The 21837-nt window shown below is 34.2% G+C and overlaps 1 protein-coding gene across 4 annotated transcripts in view; it reads right to left on the minus strand.

Moving 5' to 3' along the window:
• LOC114342404 (uncharacterized) overlaps positions 1-21477 on the minus strand; it is a 67653-nt gene extending 46176 nt beyond the window's left edge. For all 4 annotated transcript variants that reach the window (XM_028293235.2, XM_028293227.2, XM_028293219.2 and 1 more), the window contains exon 1: positions 21217-21477. In XM_028293235.2, the coding sequence (XP_028149036.1) occupies positions 21217-21301 (85 nt within the window). In that variant the 5' untranslated portion in view covers positions 21302-21477. The remainder of the gene's footprint in view (positions 1-21216) is intronic.
• Positions 21478-21837: the final 360 nt, after the last annotated feature.

The raw sequence follows: 21837 nt of genomic DNA on the forward strand, positions 1-21837 counted from the left end.
CCAAGCAGACTAAGATCTCGGAAAAGCTTCCTGAAAACATCAAGATCCATCCCCGAAGCGCCAGGGACGCGCCGAATACATCTATGGCAAGCGTCAGCTACCGCGACACATTTTCCTCCCTCAGAGGAAATGGCTGATGGACACAATTTACCGTATCCGACTTGGAAAGCGCTAAACAGACTAAGAACCGGCGTTTCACGTTGTGCTAGTAACCTGAAAAAATGGGGATACCAGGAGGACGATACCTGCGACTGTGGCGCGGTTCAGACCAGCCGACATCTACTATCATGCACAGAGATGAGAGAGACCTGCACATAAGAAGACTTAATTATAGCAAATGACAGGGCCAACTATGTGGCCAACCATTGGAAATACAGAATTGAAAGTTGTGGGTAAAGATTTTATAGAGCTGTCTACATCTTTAGATTTTTTTTGCCAAAAATGACTTTTTTGCTCTTAATGTTTTTTTATCTTTCATAGGTTTGCCTTCTGAATATTTAATATGTAATTTTAATTACTATTATTGTGATTTATTCCCAAAAAATTCAAATTATTTGATGAATAAATGTAGTATGATCCATTTAATGTATGGTAATAAGATAAGCTATAGTATTTGAAACGCACATCATAAACCTATAATTTGTTTAGATCTGAGAATCTATTCAGTGAACATACTGTGGTCACTGTTCAACGTAATCTTTTTCTTAATCAATACATAATTTAATTTGTTCTGTTTAACATTTGAATTTCTCTACTCTTTCGTGTCATTTAATACATAATACAATTCTGAGAAAGTTTCATGTTTGACCTTGATAAAAATTTAAATATAGTGAAAATAACATTATATAAGCAGCGATCCTGTATTCTTAAAATTCGGCAAAACAAATTAAATTACTTATTTATTGATTATTGTTATGGAACTTTATTCCATGCTCGAGATCTGATTCTAGAGCCATCCAAAAAAATTGTAACTGATATACGTAGTACATAGTAAGTGAAATATCCATTACCAGACATTAGAATATACTATAGATCAACGGTAATAAATCTGGCTAAAAAAGGGCTAAACCACTGGTTAATTAACCTAGTACAGTATATTAACTAACAATGTAGACCGCAGACGTTCGGATACAATTAGCGTCTCTTTGCAGGCAATGACGTCGACTTTACAAAGTAACAAGACACTTACTCAACACACACACTACACACAACACTAAGTACCTCATGTTGTGACTGGCTGATTGACATAAAGTCCATGCCAATAAAAAAAAACAATGTAAAACAAAAATAAGAGTAGGACATTTGACAACAGAAGACATAGTTATAAACACAGGAATCCGTCAAGGCGATTCACTTTCATATTTAATTTAATAATAGACAAAATAATAGAAAACCTTCCCACAACAGCTGGATTTAAGATGGGTAACACATTCTTTGCAGTCGTTTGCTACGCTGACGATGCTGTCCTTATCGCCAATTCTGAAGACAATCTCCAAAGGCTACTGCATGCATTTAATACTAAAGCTAAAGCACTACATATGCTCATCAACACCGAGAAGACTAAGTCCAAAGAACCGGTAAGATGCAAATTGGAAGTTGACTCCAAAACTGTGGAACAGGTGAATCACCTCAAATATTTTGGACATGGACAGGAAATAACAAGCTATGAAAATCTCTCAAAAGAGGTCCCGTGGACACTTTTAGTTCGCCGCGATTTGATGGTGGTATTATAGGTTTTTTGGGTCGCTGAATCCAATGGAAGTGGTCTGGAAGCCCAAATGTGGTGCGTTTAATTGGTATTAGCAAATTATGGTAAAATTAGGTGTTTTTCAGGAATTATTAGAAGCCCTGTAAATAAATTGATAGTGTTAAGGTTTTCTCTGGTGTATTTTTGGTCGCTGAATCGAATGCGACTAGTCGCGACTACTCAAAATGTGTTCTTATTTTGTTAATAAGCTCAAAATGCGTTATCTACAGCAAGTTTGTAGTCTTTTTCATAGTATTTTTATGCGCTAAATCGATTGTCACTTGTCGTGATAGCTTAAACCACGTTCCGACTTTGTTATTAATAAATTATTGCAAAAATAACGGTTTATAGCACGTTACTCACGGTTTTTGCTCTAAATTAAAAAAAAAACCAATTGGAATGACATGAAATTTGGCATGCACGTAGCTAACATGTCAAACAAAACAAGTGATATTGTGCCGATGTGTGTTTTTACCCTGGGTGTTAGTTTCAACCTTTAAAATAAGTTCGGAATTGGATAAACTGATTAATTCTAAGCAACGTTTGTTCTGTTATATAGTTTTTTCATTTTTTAAAGTCAATACTTTTCGAGTTATTTGCGAGTGAATATGTTCATTTTTCAATAAAAAAAAACCAAATAACTCGAAAAGTATTGAGTTAGTGAAAAAACTGTATAGAACAAAAGTTGCTTAGAATTAATCAGTTTATCCACTTCCGGACTTATTTTAAAGGTTTCTTTTTTCACCCCCGAAAAGTTGTGAAACTCACCCCCAGGGTAAAAGCAGACATCAAAAAGCGATTAGTCGCATTCGATTCAGCGACCAAAAATACACCAGAAAAGACCTTAACACTATCAATTTATGTACAGGGCTTCTAATAATTTTTGAAAAACACCTAATCTTACCATAATTTGTTAATAAAAATTAAACGCACCACATTTGGCCTTCCAGACCAATTCCATTGGATTCAGCGACCCAAAAAACCTACAATACCACCATCAAATTGCGGCGAACTAAAAGTGTCCACGGGACCCCCTATGTTGCGACTAGACTAAATGAGTACAGTTGATATGAACTATACAGAACACTAAAAAGTATAAAAGGCAAAACTCTACGTGACAGAATAAGAAGTTAAGACATTAGACAAAACTGTGGAATACAAGATATAGGAGGGTGGGTCAGACAGAGACGAAGATATTATAACAAACATGTAAAGAGAATGGAGGACAGCAGACTCGTTAAAAGCGCAAAAACGAATAACCCAGTAGGTAAAAGACCACATGGTAGACCACCAAAACGATGGCGAGAATGCTGGACCTCATCGTCCGGGGAAGACTTGATGGCAATGAACAGGAAGTAGCCTACTAGCTTGGCCGATCATGCTAAAAAGAAGAAGGCAAATAGATGCACAGTAGTGCGAACAGTCATGGCAAAAATGGAGTTGGTATTATTTTTAATAATGAATGCTGGACCTCATCGAGAATGCGAAATGGATGGCGAGAATGCTGGACCTCATCTTCCGGGGAAGACTTGATGGCAATGAACAGGAAGTAGCCTACTAGCTTGACCGATCATGCTAGAAAGAAGAAGGTAAATAGATGCACAGTAGTGCGAACAGTCATAGCAAAAATGGAGTGGGTATTATTTTTAATAATGAGTGTCCAACTGAATAGAGGCGATACCAATTTGAACATCATATATATTTTCCGGTGGTGTGTGTTGACGGAATTAATTAAAAATAAGTGTAACAACGAACAGTAATATATTTATTTATTTTGGGTAAACAAGCGTGGTGTTTTGCTTATATCTCGAAGGGGTATTGTTAGTGAGAGCGAGGGTGTGTCTGAATCGTTCGCATGCTGTGTAGAGACTGGCTGGCCGCACCACCAACTATTATGTCCACTGGTTTGCGGTTTTGCGATAATGGCCAGAAGGGTCATAAATTACTGCATCTTAAAATTTACCGCCTTTTAAAATATGAGAACCTTTTTGTATTTTAAGAAGTTGACATGAAGAATGTGGCAATCTGGCATCGTAATCAATTAGTGTTTCCTTGAAAAAAAAACATTAATTTTATACAATCTGTTTAGGGATACATTTTCGTTTCTTGAAATCAACGGCCCTTGTTGGCATATGGTTTGTGTATTACATGTGAATTTTAAATGACTAATATTTCGTTTTGTGAAAAGTTATTAAAAATTAAGAAAATAAAATTTGCAAAAATAGTAATTAAAGTGTATCTATCGCTATATATATATATGTGCGTACGTCCAACAGATAGGCTGTGAAGAATAGGAAAATGAAGAATGTTGGAGTGTCCTTGATTGAGAGATGCTTAAGATTCCTGTAGACGAAAAGTGTTTTATTGCAGGTAATTTGAATTGACATATTGGTAGATAAAGAGCGGGAATAGAAATTTAGTTTATAAAGGTTTGGAATAAGAAATAACGAAGGAAATAATAGTGTAGGGATTTGGCTGTAATTAATATCTTCTTTCTTCTTCTTCTTTAAGTACCGTGCCCAAATTTAGGCGTGGTTAGCTTCCATGACAATTTGCCGATATCGTTCTCGATCTTGCGCGGCATGTAGTAGTTGATCTGCTGATAAGCCAGTCCATTGACGAAGGTTTCGGAGCCATGAATATTTCTTCCGACCAATTCCTATTTTTCCGTCGATCTTTCTGTTAAGTATTAACTGCAGCATCCTGTATCTACTTCTTCTTCTTCAGGTGCCGTGTCTGTATTCAGACGTTGGCTGTCATCATGTTTACAAGTTCCTGAAACCCTTCTCTATCGGCTGCTGCGCGAAATAATTCTTCTACCGTGAAACCACACCATTGTCTAATATAACGTAATCATGAAAGTTTTTTTCGACCAATCCATCACTTTCCATTCACTTTTCCTTGTATTATAAGGCGAAGTAAATGGTATTTAGGCCCTCTAATTATATGGCCGAAGTATTCTGTTTTTCTCCTCTTTATGATGTTTATGAGCAGAAGTTCTGAATTCATCATTCATGTATCTACTACCTCTCATTATATGCCCGAGATATTCAAGTTTTCTCTTTTTTTATCATCTTGATTAAGTCACCTTCTCCTTGACCTACTCTGTTTAAGACTTCTCTGTTGAAATGCGTTGAACCAAAGATATTCTGAGCATTCTACGATATGACCACATCTCGAAGGCTTCTAATTTGTTCATCATGTTAACTTTCTTGATCCAGGTTTCACATCCATATAGTAATACAGGATACACATAACATTTTAGGAACTTGATCCTTAGTTGTAAATTCAGCTGAGGGTTGCTCAGAATAGATCTAAGTTTCATAAATGCTCCTCTTGCAATTTCTATACGAGTTTTAATTTCTTCATCCGGATTTAGTGTCTCGTTTATCCAACATTCTAGGTATTTAAAGTGGTTAACTTTGGTTAAAGGTTCATTATTGACAATTAGTTGCATAGGGCCGACGTCTTGTTTGCTAACCACAAGTAACTTTGTCTTTGTTTTTGTTGTATTTACACCAAGTCCGTTATTGGAGCATTCTATAGTGACTCTATGTTCTTTATGAAGACTGAAGACCAGTATGTTACCCCTAGTAGCGGGGGAAGGGAAAGTCAGATAGATTTTGTGCTGCTGATGGTTCAGTGGATCCCATATTAAATACTTCAGGTATGGGTGTACATATACCTTCTTTAGAGTATACTTTTTGCCCAAGTTATTTAGCCATACTCAAATTTGCAATGCTGAAAAAATCGCAATAAATAAATCAGTATCAATTTTCATAAAAAAATATTAACATCGCAATCATTTTTACCGACTCTCAAAGTGCTATACAGAAAATTAATAATAAAACTTTAAAGGTAGTAACTGGTTATTCAGGAATGTCAAAAAACTCATATTAAGTAGAAGCAAAAAATGTTAATTTAGATATTATCATTGCATGGATCTCAGGGCATTCCGGGGTATTAGGGAATATTAAAGCTGATTCACTTGCTAATGTAGGTCGTTGTCTCAATTGTCCAGTAAACATAAAGGTGGAGAAAGATGACTATTTTTCTTTTTTTTTAAATGTACTGGGATAAATTTAAAAAAGAGTGGAAGGAACCTTTCAAAAATATAAAAGTATTTGGTATCAACAGCTACAACTAATTTTCTAAAATAGTCCTTAGTATCTCGATGTCCCTTACGGAGATAGAAGACATATAACAACTATTATTAGAATGCGTACAGGTTACTGTTTAGTTCCAAATCACCTATTCAAAATAGGGATATTGTAATATATTTTGTTTCTTTATAAACATTCTGTAGTTTTTCACTATACCTATCCGAGGCAACAATAGGGGATTGTGCAATGGTCGGCAGTTGCCCCTGAGTAAGAGAAGTTTGTGCCTTTGTTGTATTTATCCCATGCCATCTCAAAGTTGCCAGTAAACTAAACAAGAAGTAGAAGAATAAGTTGTGTAATGGTCGGCAGTTGCCCCTGAGAGAGGAAGGTTTGTGTCTTTGTTGTATTTGTCCCATGCCAACTCAAAATTTCTAGTACTTAAACCAAATAGGCAGTTGCCCCTAGCGTGAAAAGTTTTTACCTTGTTATTTTTGTCCCATACCAACCAAAATTACCAGTTAACTAAAGAAGAAGAAGAAGCCCTGGTCAAATCCCAAGTAAGTGGAGGTCAATAACCTAAAGAGGAAGAATAAGATTTTGCGTTGTGTAGAAGAAGCCAGCTAAAAGAGATTACCAACTGTAAAAGGATAAAGGGTGAGTGAGTAGCGTGAGGCGAAAAGACAAGCAAGTAGGACATCAGAAAGTAAAGTGGTAGAAGTCAAAATATTGCTTTTTTTTAGAAACCAAGTTGGCTCAGTTCGTCCTATTGTTATAACATATTCTGTTATATTAATAGGTTGTACTGATCCAACTGATTTATGGAAAATGAAAACAAATACATACTGTTAAAATATTTATATTCATTTTTTTTGTATACTAAAATTGCAGGTAACACAAAGAGTATCTATTTTTCCCTTTTTGTGTATCATTTATTGGCCTGTTGAATCAAACTCGTGCGATTAATTGATACAAAAAAAGAGGAAACAGAAACCGCTCGCATGATATTAGGAACGGTCGTTCAGCCACAAATTCCGATTCCGTCTATCTTTTGTAAAATATCGCTTGCGTAAAAAAACGTCATATTATTATATATTTATAGTATGTGTACACGTACACGTACTATGCATTTCCTTTGGTGAAAGATATTAAAAATACAAAGACGATACATAAAAGATTACCCCACGCGTTTGAGTATGCAGTAAAGCAAAGTTTTAGACAGTAGAAAATTTTAGAAAAAATGCATTGCTCTAAAATTATTAAACCGAATACCTATAACAAAAAATCTTATAAAAAAAGGAGTGATTAAAAAATAAAGAAAAACTTTATTTTCGAGAGAGCACACCACGAGTCGCTCTGAGGAGGCCAAGAGGATGAAATAATATGCATAAGCGAATGGTGGTGGTCTCTGTATCGAAACTAAATCTAAAACTGTCTCTCTTTGCCTTCGTTAACTTACATACTGTGTAGTATAGTCCAGAGTAATAAGGATTTTCTCGGGACACTCAAAGATCCAGGTAGCTGACTGCTTTTTTAGTTATTTTAGACCTATAGGAAGAAAACCTACGTGTTTCCTGCCTAGAGTTCGCGTCCGTTTTTTAATTATTAACAATTTAGTGCAAAAATCGGGATTATTTCGATTTTTTGCACTCCATTCAAAAGCTAAATAGTTGACATAAAATTACAAAATTCAGTTTTTTAGAACATTAAAAAACCTTTAAAATACTGATTTTTTAAAGTTAAAAAGTTAATTTGTTGCTACGCAAACTGCAAAATAAGTGAAAATCGTTATTTGTTAGTAACTTTTACTAAAACTAGCTTAGAACTTTAGTGTTTCACCCAAAGTTGGGTATTGGCGTACTTACAAACCTTCAAAATTTGAGACCGATCCATTAATTAGTTTAAGAGTTATTCTATTTATTTTTCCCAGATACCTTTATTTTGCAATAAGATAAGACAGAAAATAATGAAGATATGGCAATTGTGAGTATACCGAATGAAAGTACAAGAGTGATAGTATCAAAATGTATTAAAAAAAGATAAAAAAATTATTAATATAGTCAAAAATACGAATGCCAAATTTTTGAAATTTTGTAGTTTATAAACATTTAGAATAACTTTAAAAATATTGTCCGTAGAAACAATCTTTTTATATATTCGAAAAGATAGTAGTTTTTCACGAATTTTCAAACAAAAAAAATTTAGCCTGGGTTCATCTGGGACAAAGTTAGCCATATGTTTTTTTTAATTCACAGCTATTTTGTTTATAATAATTAAGGAATCTCATTAATGCTATTTTAAAGAATAGGATTTGTATTTTTTCTTAAAAAATTTGCACACACATTGTACCTTCACAGCAGCCTCTACGATTTTTCAAAAATGTAGTTCAAACGATTAATAGGGGGAACCTACAAATACACCGAGTTAAAATACCGAAATAGCAATTTCAAACGAATTTTTCTGTATCTCCGGATCAACTCAATGGATTTTGATCTTTCTTTTTTTAATGTGTATGTAATTTCTACGTACATTACAAATATGCAATTTGTTTATAAATTTATTAATTAATAAACAGTCTAATTTGTTTAAACAATTCTTAAAAAAATATTTTTTTTACAAAAACCCTTTTTTTCTAATCACAGTATCATTAATGATCATAGAAAAAGTTAAAGTACACTTTAATAAATAAATGATTTTTATTAGATAATTATTTATTGAAGATAATTTATTTATTAAAGTATACCTTAATTTTTTCTATGATTAATAAAGATAGTATGATTAAAATCATCGATTTTTGGAAAATAATTATTTTTTCAAAAATTGTTTAAACAAATTAGACTGTTTATTAATTAATAAATGTCTAGACAAATTGCATATTTGTAATGTACAGAAAAATTACATACATATTAAAAAAGAACGATCAAAATATATCCAGTAGATCCCGAGATATAGAAAATAATAGTAGTTTTAAGTTGCCTTTTTTAGTTTTTGAACTCGTGCATTTGTCGGCTCCCAGCTCCCCTTTCACTTACCACGACTGATCACCAATTGAACTACATTTTTAAAAATTCGTGTAAAATACCAGCTTTTCTAATATTAGTCCTGTCGCCAGGGGGGGTACAACGGCCTCGTTAATTCAGATGGACTTACTCAAGTTTTTTTTATGTATTTTGACCCGTAGAACACGAATTTTTTGGGTAACAGTTGATCCGGATGTCGATAAGATTGTTATAGACCAAGAACTTGAGGAATCAAATAACAGCGATTTTTGGCAAAACAAAACAATATTTTGTATTTTTTGGGCCATTTTAAGTAAAAAATATTTCTACAAGTTTTTTCGTAGGATGCACAGTTTTCGAGATAAACGCGGTTGAACTTTAAAAAAATCGAAAAATTGCAATTTTTGAACCCGAATAACTTTTGATTAAAAAATAAAATAGCAAGTCTGCTTACCGCATTTGAAAGTTTAAGTCAAATTATATCGGTTTTGATTATTTGCATTGGTAAAAATTTATTTTTTTATTGTTTAACAAAGCTATAAACACGTAGGGTTTCCCGTGCTTTTACATGCGTTTTAACGCATGTAACGTAGAAATAGTCTTGATTGCACTAGTACCTATTCTACCTACTCGTTCGATTTTAAATGAGAAATCATAGAAACATCACTCACGCACTAGTTGTTTGTAGCTTTGTTTAGCAATAACACAATAAATTTTTAGCAATGCAAATAATCAAAACCGACATAATTTGACTTGAACTTTCAAAGGCGCTAAGCAGAATTGCTATTTTATTTTTTAATCAAAAGTTATTCGGGTTTAAAAATTGCAGTTTTTCGATTTTTTGAAAGTTCAACCGCGTTTATCTCGAAAACTGTGCATCCTACTAAAAAACTTGTAGAAATATTTTTTGCTTAAAATGACCCAAAAAATACAAAATATTGTTTTGTTTTGCCAAAAATCGCTGTTATTTGATTCCTCAAGTTCTTGGTCTATAACAATCTTATCGACATCCGGATCAACTGTTACCCAAAAAATTCGTGTTCTACGGGTCAAAATACATAAAAAAAATTTGGGTAAGTCCATCTGAATTAACGAGGCCGTTGTACCCCCCCTGGCGACAGGACTATATGTAAAATGATTTTTTCTACGGACAATATTTTTAAGGTTATTCTAAATGTTTATAAATTACAAAATTTCACAAATTTGTCATTAGGATTTTTGACAATATTAGATAATTTTTTATCTTTTCTTAGTTCATTTTGATAACATCAGTTTTCTACTTTCATTTGGCATACGCAGAATTGCCCTATCTTCATTATTTTCTGTCTTATGTTTTGCAAAATAAAGGTCTCTGGGATAAACAATTAGAATAACTCTTAAACTAATTAATATATCGGTCTCAGATTTTGAGGGTTTGTTAAGTACGCCAATACCTGACTTTAGGTGAAACACTAAAGTTCTAAGGTAGTTTTAGTAAAAGTTATTAACAAATAAACGATTTTCAGATATTTTGCAGTTTGCGGAGCAACAAATTAACTTTTTAACTTTCAAAAATCGGCATTTTGAAGGTTTTTTAGTGTTCTAAAAAAGTTAAATTTTGTAATTTTATGTCAACTATTTATCTTTTGAATGAGGTGCAAAAATCGAAAAAATCGCAATTTTTGCACTAAATTGTTAAGAATTAAAAAACGGACGCGAACTCTAGGCAGGAAACAGGTAGGTTTTCTTCATATAGGGCTTTTCATCGATTGTCATTTGTTTCGAGCTTCTGTCATATTATCTTGTATAATCTGTGTATAATATTAATATACACGGATTATACGACATTTGACAGAAGCTCGAAACAAATGACTGTGAATGAAAAGCCCTATAGGTGTACAATAACTAAAAAAGTATTATACTAGCTTATTATCCTGGAGTACTAGGAATCAAATTCGTTTGAGTTTTGCTTAGTTAAATAGAAGTGTTGTGGAAAGCAAATTGTAGATTCTCTACGTCTATTCATTTATCGTTCATTTGCTTTGCAAAGTATAGAGAGCTCGGATTTAAGTTGTTTTCCAGCATAAGAAATCTATAGATTTCTAATGCTGGATTTTTGGATTTCGTTTTATTTAAACGAAAAACTTATTTGTGTGTTTTCCTTAGTCGGGGTAGTGTAGATAAGAGTGTAACAAAAGGCCACCTTGCCTTGCCTTGCCTTGCCAAAAGATATTTACTGAAGCCATAAAGTATGTCGTTTTGTTGATATGGTAGGGGAGCAAAGTATGCTAAATGTGCAGTCACTCGAGAGCTTTGGGGACCTATTGGGTTGTGAAGAGAAGGTCCTAAAACCCAAAAAAGTTAAGTAAAGTTTTCCATTTTAGTTTAGTGGGGACTTGTCCATTTTTAATTTAATTTTTCATTTCCAACAATCGTTTTTTTAGATTATAGCGCCATCTATCCATAATTCGACAAAATGTTTCGAATAAAAGTTACTTATTTTTACGTAAGGAATCCAAATCTGCAATAAAAATGGGGGCTCCCATTTAAGATTTTAAAGTAACCCCCCACCCCACCTCCGTGGGGGGTCGTGTTTAATGCCATTCGATAGATTTTTCAAAAATATTGAATAAGTGTATTTTTCAGATTTTCGATCTGGTGTTCATTTCGCGAAATATCGCGGGATTCGTATTTAAAATATTAAATTTACCCCCCACCCCTCTCCGTGGGAAGTCGTGTTTGTTAACTTTCGATAGATTTTTGAAAAATATTGAGTACGTATTTTTTTAGTTTTTTGATCTGTCATTCATTTCGTGAAATATTCGCTTTTTTCTTGTGAAACTCTGGGACTCGCCCATTTCCTTACGCCTCGTTCAAATCTTCAGATTTTTGAAATATACACTGTTTTGTATGTATGTACTTAACTTCCTTATCTTAATCTGACAATTTCGAGTTTTTCTAAGGATAGATTTTTTTTCGGCCCCCCTTAACTAACTCCCCTGCATTAAGAGCCAATATATGATAGAGGTACATTTTCAGGGTACAAGGTTTCTCCCTATGTAATAATCTGACGCGCTCGAGTAACTGCAAAAATCCCCGGCTCCCCTACCATTATTAAAGCTAGTAAATTAACCCATTAGTGCCTAGCGTTACAATTATGTAACGGCAAAGTGGTGCCATCTAAATAGATCCTCTGTCACATATACGTCGCAAATTTTGAATTGAAAGCAGGTCAGTTCTTGTCAGAAGGTTACAGTGTTTGCATTGTTTGAAGTTTTCTATTCATTTTCTTTGTTTTGAATCTGTGCCTCGATAAAGTATAACAAAACAAATAAAGCTTCAAATAATGGACTTCGTCGGTAAAAAGTAAGTATATAAATCTCATTTTGTATAATAAAGTTAATATTAGGAAACAAATAGTAAAAGTAAATATAAATACATATTTTTTGTGTAAAAAAGCTTTGATATTTTTTAAAATAAAAAAGTTGCCAAGTTAGGAAGTTGACTGTTACATATTTGTAACGCTAGGATGTAATGTAAGCATATTCTACAGTTATTTTGTACTCATGCATTATGTGTTTTGTTTTCATTGTACGGTATTTTTAGTAACATTTTTCTAAATATTAGTATACAGAGTGTTTATAGAACTTAAGGAAATTTAGAAATGCAGTATGTACCTACTAAGTTGTTTTTTATTTCAGAGGCATTGCTGCAGTTCTTCAAAGAGGCCTCACTGTTCAAGAAGCTATCGATATAGCCTTTGGAGAATACGAAGGGATAGGTGACTCTATAGAGGAAGTAATACCTATACTTTGACAATTTATTTACTACATTTAGTTTATTGTCTTATTTACGTTTGAAAGGATACGGAGGCACGGGGACTATAAGAGAAAATCGTTTACCTAGGAGCTGTCCTTTTTTGGCTAAAAATGATCTTCAGAAACAGGAAACGGGATACTATGAAAGTGCTATTAGTAAGACAGATGCTGTGCTAGTAGCCAAGTGGGTCGATAATTCCGTAGTTTGCATTGCTTCCAATAGATATGGTATCAATCCAATAACAAATGTTAGACATTATTCGCAAAAGGAAAAAAACACATACAAGTTAGCAGACCAGCAGTACTTGCAGAATATAGCAAAAAATGGGTGGTACTGATCGAATGGATCAGAACGTTGGACAGTACAGGATTCAAATTAGAAACAGGAAATGGTACTGGTCATTGTTTACATGGCTTCTTCATTTTTCAGTCAATAACGCGTGGTGTTTGTATCGAAAATCAAACAACTCTCAGATGTCCCAAATAGACAAAGGCTATCGTGCCAGTTTATTTGAAGAAATATTCCTCACCGCCCAAAGGCACGGGCAGAACTCCATCTCCATCTTCTAATGCGCAAAGAGCAGTCGATGGAATTAGATATAATAGGATGGAACACCTAGTGGATAAAATTCCAAACGACAAAAGAAGGCGCTGTGCTGGAACATCTTGCAAAAGTTCAACACGCACAATGTGTAGGAAATGTAACGTAGGTCTTTGTATTGATTGTTTCGTTTCCTATCACACAAACCAAAATGTTTAAATTCATTTTCCTTTATTTTCCGTATTTAAATAAATAAAACTGTTTGCAGTTATATTTTGTATTTTTTGCACCCATCAGCTCCTAGCGTTACATATATGTAACGTCATATATTGAGTGATCTATAAATCCGAATGCATAAATTCATTTATTTTTATGTTTTTTAATCAAACTGCTCCCAAAAAAATATTAGCATCACATTAAAAACTGGAAAAAAATAATATGGGCACTAATGGGTTAAAATTAAAAGCCAATAGGTATTAGAAGCCATGGGCGCCCATATAAAAATTTTTAAGGGGGCCCAGACGTGAAGATGTTGCACATTACATTTTGTATACTTTGGATGACAATATATAGTTAAAAGCATCCGAAAAGCTAGGGGGGGCACAGCCCCCCTGCCCATGGGTATGGGGGGTATGGGCGCCTATGTTAGAAGCATCAGAAAGAGAAGACAAAGGTTTAGATACTTCAAGAAAAATTTATAGCCACATATTCGGCTGGATAGATCAATCTTTTCCCCCGCCAAAGGCGTGGGTTTTTGAGTTCAATGAGAAATTGACAGTACGCATTCTGTATTATAAATTATAAGTTGTATCAAATATATTAAAGAGTGTCAATACGTATCAGAAAATATTATAACAACAATGATAAAAATGGAGAAGGAAGGCCTGAACATCATCGGAGTATACGGCCCACAAAATATCAAGCCTCAAACGACAAGGGAAATATTTTATGACGAATTACAACCAGTAGTAGTCCAAGTCAGATGGAAGGTGATAATATTGGGTGATTTTAACGTTGGAATAGGTAACCAAGTAATACCCGGAATTAAGCAAAAACATAAGCAGTATGTCAAAAACTAAAATGGAGAACTGATGATAGACTTCTGCACGAATAACGAACTTATAGAATAAATAACACATTTTTTGACTACAAAGACCGGGACAAATATATATTTGTATTAGCCGTAACAGACCATAGTAAACCAATGGGTTTCAAAGTTAATACAAAGAAAACCAAGTAGATAGGTTTAGTCATTAGTTTTTAGTACCAAGTCAGGACAGATGGGGAAATAGTGGAGGCAGTACAATCATACAAATATTTGGTCTGTTGGGGATGAAAAATTAGAATTATCTCGAGAAATAAAAAGCAAAATATAGCAAGCCAGAACATCATTTAAGAATATGCAAAGGTATTAACCAACAGGGCGCTAAGAATTCTCTTAAGACTAGGGTTATTACGTTATTATGCCTTCAGCAGTTGGTATATGAAATAAAAGCTTGGACCCTCACTGAAACAATGTATATTTGAATTGAGGATATCGAGATGTGAAAACTACTCCAAAAAATTATCTTAGAATACCGTGGTCTTGATCAAGAGAGGATACTAAAAGTTAAACAGAAATCAAAAATAGGTTTTTACTATTACTTTTGCGTAATTAGCCAAAAAAATTACTGGCAACAGATAAATGGAGGACACCTTAAACCCCTTTTACATTAAAAGAAGTTCTAGCTTTTAACCACCGTTTCAGTATTCAGTTATGGTTAATTTTAATGTATATTAACATTTTTATTTATTTTTTTTACCTATAATACATTTTTTTCTAGCATCTAAAGAATCTATAACATCTATTAAAAATCTATTAATTGATTTAAATGTATGATTAAAACTCTTTTTTGCATAAATTGGAATCTGTAAATTGTTTAACTGTATTGTACCCTCGGAGATCCGTGGAAAAAATTTACACCCAAAATAACAAAATTCAGTTTGGCAACACTGTGTGAATGTTGATAGTAACATATACTTTTTAAGATAAACAAAACTGTAATTTAGTCCAAACAAATTAATATATTTTTTTGCCAACAAAAATGAGATTTTTCAACCAAATAGTGTTTCAAATATGATGTGCAAAATAGTTTTTAATTGGGTTCTGCTAATGGGCTTGCTCTTTTTGTCATTAAAATAAAAAAAAACTTCAAATTTCACTCATTAAATCATTATTGTCCGGTTATCGTCTTAATTATTTCAACTGTACTAATATCCGTCGAGTACTAATTTTAACGGTACTAACTCCACCATTGCCTGGTCCCAAGCCCAGGATGAGAAAGGAGGAGGGTTGTGCGTGAGGTTAGCGACCTCACCACATAAAAAATAATATTGCTAAAGAAACCTCAACAAGCCTCGGAAATAGGACGGATAACGCGATGACGAAAATGGCCACGGAAATGGATTTGAGAAAAACAACGTACATAGGATGTTGGAATGTCCGAACAATGTTTGAAACAAGTAAAGCACATCAAGTGGCAAAAGAAATGGATAAAAATAACATTAGTGTATTAGGATTATCTGAAATTAGATGGAAGGGATGTGGAAAAACAAGAATTGAACACGACAAAACGGTTATATACTCGGGAAAATGTGGCGAAAAAGACCGACACGAGGTGGTGTTGCATTCATGATTTCAAAAGAAGCAACAAATGCCCTAATAGAATGGGAAGCCATCTCGGATAGAATAATAATGGCTAGATTCAAAGCGAGATATAAAAATCTAATAATTGTTAATGTATATGCACCAACAAATGAAAAAGAACAGGACATAAAAGATGAGTTGTACCAACAGCTACAGACGGCATACGATAAAATACAAAATAAATATAAAAAAGATATTGTGATGATAATCGGAGATATGAATGCCAAAATAGGAACGAATAATAGTGGAAGAGAAACTGTAACGGGGAAAGAAGGATTGGGACAAATTAATGAGAATAATAACATGTTTATAGATTTCTGCACCCAAAATAGTTTAGTCATAGGTGGAAGTATATTTCAACACAAACGCATACATAAAGTAACATGGACATCCCCCGATGGACAAACACACAATCAGATTGACCACATAACCATAGATAAGACATGCAGGCACTCACTCTTAGATGTTAGAGCAATGAGAGGGGCAGACATAGGGTCCGACCACAAGTTGATTAGAGCCAAAATCAAACTCAAACTAGCCAGAAGTAAGAAAACGCCAATGGAACAACGAGAAAGATATAACGTTCAGTGGCTCAAAGACGGGAATGAAAGTACTGAAGAATATAAGACCAAGTTAAGAGAATTATATAATAAAACTTACAACACAGAAAATGCCACGATAGAAGAGCTGTGGGATAAATGCAAGTATGTATATACACAAGCAGCAAAAGAAACGATAGGAATACAAAAAAGAAGTAATAAACCATGGCTATCGAGAAGCACGTGGGAAAAAATAAAAGAAAGGAAACTACTTAAATGTAACATGCTAAAAAATGATCTAAGAGATAGGGAACAAATGAAGAGAGAATATAGAGAGAAAGATAAAGAAGTTAAAAAAAGTGCGAGAAACGACAAAAGACAATATAACGAAGAACTGTTAATAGAAGCAGAAACAGCAGCAAAAAACAACGACATGGGAACTCTACATAAAACGACGAAAAAACTAAGCTCGCGCGGAAAAATGAACGTTGAGCATGTAAAAGACAAAAACGGGAAAATATTGAAGAATGAAAAGGAAATAGTAGAGAAATGGATCGAACATTTTAGAGAAGTATATGCCAACAGAATAATAGAACACGAAATGGAAAATGAAAAAATAAAGGAAGAACTAAGCTTCACCGAATCGGAATTCACAAAAAAAGAAGTAAGTAAAGCAATACAACAGCTGAAAAGAGGAAAAGCAGCTGGAACAGATAACATTACCACAGAACTACTGAAAGCAGATAAAGAAACATCGGAAGAAATCCTGTATGTACTAATAAACAGAATATGGCAGGAGGAGAGAATACCTGATGATTGGAAAAAAGGTATAATTGTAAAGATACCCAAGAAGGGAGATCAAACGAATTGCAACAATTGGAGAGCAATAGCACTACTTTCTACAGTGAGTAAAGTCATGACAAGGATGATACTAGAAAGAATGAAAGAAACTATAGACCAGTTGTTAAGACCAAACCAAGCGGGTTTCAGAAGTAATAAAGCATGCACAGATCATATTAACACATTAAGAAACATTGTAGAACAAACAATAGAATGGCAGAGCAAAATCTATATAAATTTCATTGACTTTAGACAAGCCTTTGACCGGATTAACAGAGAAAAAATGTGGGAAATATTAAAGAGATATGGAATTCCATTAAAATACATAAGAATTACCAAATGTTCTATGAAAACTATACCGCACAAATCATGCACAATGGGAAATTCACAGAACAAATCAGCATAGACAGTGGAGTCAGACAGGGGTGTATTCTATCTCCAACCATATTTTTGATCTTAATCGACTGGGTCATGAAGAAGGCAACGAAAAATAAAACAGGAATTAGATGGAATGCTTTCGGTCAGCTTGAAGATCTAGACTTTGCAGATGATATATGTCTGGTGGCCGAAAAAAGACAACATATGCAGAAAAAAACAGAAAAGGTGACAAAAGATGCAAGAAAAATAGGACTAGAGATTAACACAAGAAAAACCAAACTTATGAAGATAAATACGGAAAGAGAAATGGCTATATTCATTGAAGGAGAAGAAGTAGAAAATGTACAGAAGTTTTGCTATCTGGGAAGCATAATTGACGCTAGCGGTGGAATAGAAGAGGAAATTAATGGAAGGATAACCAAAGCCCAAAATGCGTTCTATATGCTGAAGAAAACATGGGAGTCCAATAAATTAACAACCAAAACCAAAATCAGGATATTTAATACAAATGTAAAGAGCATTTTGCTATATGCAGCAGAAACTTGGAAAATAGAGAAAAAGATTATACAAAAGGTTCAAACATTTGTAAATAGATGCCTTAGATGAATATTGCAAATATATTGGCCAAATCGGAAAAGTAACAAGGAACTTTGGAGAAAAACTAATCAAGAGCCGATAGCCAAAACGATAAACAGACGCAAATGGAAGTTTATTGGACACACATTAAGGAAAAATGAAGATGATATAACCAAACAAGCCCTGGATTATCAACCAACTGGAAAAAAAACAAGGCAGACCAATGACATTCTGGAAAAGAAATATTACCAGAGAGCTAGAAGACAATGGGTTAACATGGAAAGAAGTGAAAGCCCTGGCCAGAAACAGAGATGAATGGAGGGGGACTGTAGAGGCCCTATGTTCCAAATGGAATCGAGAGGAGTAAAGTAAGTAATATCCGTCGAGTAATTCTGAATGATTAATAGGTTGTTAAAACATTTTATCTGGAGCGGCTTCTAGAATATCTTAAAAATATCGAATTTCATTGATAAAATGCACCACCGATCTTCGCTTCGACCATAACACTGTACCTTTTTGAAATCAGTATTACCTACTGTAAATTAAGGTGTCAAATGATGTATGCATGAAAACGATGTAGCAGCTAGAATCATGTCAGGAAATACTGCGTATTACTCCCTAGCAACGCTACTTAAATCAAAATTGCTTTCAAAGGCAGCTAAAGCATAGCTATATTAAACTATAATTTGCTTCATAATAACGTATGGAAATGAGACTTAAACACTGAACTAGCGTGCAACAACAAACTTATTAGTCAGAACAGAAGATCCTCTGGATGATATTTGAGCCTTGTAGAGACGAGATAACAGGAAAGTGGAGACGAAGACACTCCCAGAAATTCTAAATACTCTATGGAAACCAAGTAGTCGAAGCGATAAAGCACTGAACCTTCGAGAAAAAAACGACAAGACGGATCTTAATAATTCTTTTTGCATTTGATTTGTGAATGCGGCAGGAAACTTTGTGACCCCTAGCCATGAGAAAATATTGTAAAAGTGCATACAAAAAACGCATTCTAAAAGTTCATCTCAAACAGACAATAAAAAAAATTCAGAACTCATCAATTATCGGCGGAAATGAGTTCAATTTTGTTACTTGGGGGGTTTTTGGGGTCGCTGACGACGAATATGACATCTGAAGTGATTTACGGAGTACCTGGTGCCCAGGCTACCTACTCTTTAACTCTTATGGAGTTCTGACTTATTAATTCAAGCACAAAAATTTAAAGAGCGTGCACTTTCTATCGAAGAAGTAGTTGAACATGGCTGTCAACTACTTCTCCCGATGTATAATGCTCCAATAAGTGTCAGAAAACCTAAAATACAGGAGGAATTTCTATTGAGTACTAATCAGTTGGCTGAAACGTATAGATACAGAATGTATCTAATGGCAATTTCTAAAAATAAAAAAGTTTCTGTTGGTAAAATACTTTCTACTGTAGATGCCTTAACCTAACATTTAAAAATGATTTACTTCCATAAGTTCAAAGTTGGATGTATGGAGAAGGTGAAGACAGTTTGGATCCAACACAGTGGGGATGGGAATTAATGGGTAAATCGTTAATTCCCATAAAAATTACTCAAAAACCTGGTCCACCCAGTATAATGAATTTGATATTCTGTAGTTGTAAGACGGACTGCGGAAATTCATGTGGGTGCAGGAAACATGGCCTTAAATGCTCCGTTGCATGTAAAAATTGTGCAGTAGTAAATTGTACTAATACAGATAGACTAATAGAAGACTATCTTCGAGAATCTTTGACTAATTTTTTAATGAACTTGCCGAAAACTCCGGAAGACGAGGTAAACACTAGGTACTCTGGGTACCAGGTACTCCAGAGATCACTTCCGACGTCATGTTCGTTCTTAGCGACCCCAAAAACCCCCGAGTATTAATTTTTGGCTAATTTTTTAATGAATTTGCCGAAAACTCCAGACGCCGAGGTAAACAGTAGGTACCCTGGGCACCAGGTACTCAGGAGATCACTTCCGAAGTCATATTCGTTTTCAGCGAGCCCAAAAACCACCGAGTAATGATTTTTGACTAATTTTGTAATGAATTTCCAGAAGCCGAGGTAAACAGTAGGTACTCTGGGCACCAGGTGCTCCGGAGATCACTTCCAACGTCATATTCGTTTTCAGCAACACCAAAAACCTCCCAAGTAACAAAATTGAACTCATTTCCGCCGACAATTGACGAGTTCTGAATTTTTTTATTGTCTGTTTGAGATGCACTTTTAAAATGCGTTTTTTGTATGCACTTTTTCAGTATTATCTCATGGCTAGGGGTCACAAAGTTTCCTGCCGCATTCACAAATCAAATGCAAAAGGAATTATTAAGATCCGTCTTGTCGGATTTTTTTTCGGAGGTAAGGCCGATTTTAGTGCTTTATTGCTTCACTTAAAGATAAATCAAAACAAATCGTATAGGTACCATGGGCAGGACATGTACTGAGAGCGAATGATGGAAGACTACTAAATACAACCTTCTGGGAAAGGGTCGATGGCAAAAGGTCAGTTGGTGGCCCAAAAAAGATGGAAGGATGGCAAGAAGACCGGCAAGAGTAGAGGAAAATAGTAACTGCGGCCAAGAAAGAAGTCAAATGATGAACTATGAAACTATGTCATTGAAAAAATAAAAATTACGACTGTCACCTGAAGATCGATCACGCAAAGTTCAAAACTTTGTTGCCATAGCACACTATAATCACTTTAAAAATAGACTTGCTCTAACGAGTTTCTTAAATTCTACAAACAAATAGGTTATTGCATGGAAGGGGGACATATTTCTCCCAACGCACGGTACATAATTGCTATCCAAATAATTTCTAACATAAATAAAAAAATATAAATATCGAAGTATAAATAAGTATTGTAACATTTCTGTCATGTACAACAAACTGTTTGTTTAAAATATTTCCACTAATCCTCTAAATTCCTTAGAAGGTCGGCGTCAAGGAAACTTTCTGATTCCATGAGTGAAAAAAAACACAACAAAAAAAAACAAATATTACCTTTTAATTCACTAACATACTCCTCACTTCCCGCACAATTAAAAAAGCAAACACCCGTTACAAAAACCGTAAATAATTGATGCATGGTCACCTAGTTAACTTAAAACTTCAATTATCAGTTTAGCAAAATCATATGTTTCGCGTGAATCGAGACGACCTTTGGAGAACGAGGAACGAGTCTTTCGGTAATTCGTACCTCGACCGGTGAGTAGCAATAACTGACTTGACTTGCTTGACTACGACTGATTGACTTAAACTTGTTCGTCTGATTATGGTAGGTAATGTTGATAGGATGGGAGTAAGCTAAGGCAATCCCCACACCACGCATGTATTCTTGCAGGAAATTGCAATTTTCGACGATCTTGACGACGCATATAATCTTTAAAATCCAAAAACTGAAAAATACCAAATTTTTTAAACCTATTTTATTATTCAGTTCTTAATATTTAGCGCACATCTAACTAAAAATATGTTACTTTAACGATTTCTCTCATAAGCATATCGTTATTAGTAACCATATATTTTTTAAACAATTCTTTTTAAATTGTCGTCCCACACTATTCTCAAAAATTATTATTTGTATACCTACTTGAAAAGAAAAAAAACTGACAGCATAATCCT

Source organism: Diabrotica virgifera, chromosome 3 (assembly GCF_917563875.1).
Source record: "Diabrotica virgifera virgifera chromosome 3, PGI_DIABVI_V3a".
In the NCBI taxonomy this organism is placed as follows: Eukaryota; Metazoa; Arthropoda; class Insecta; order Coleoptera; family Chrysomelidae; genus Diabrotica; species Diabrotica virgifera.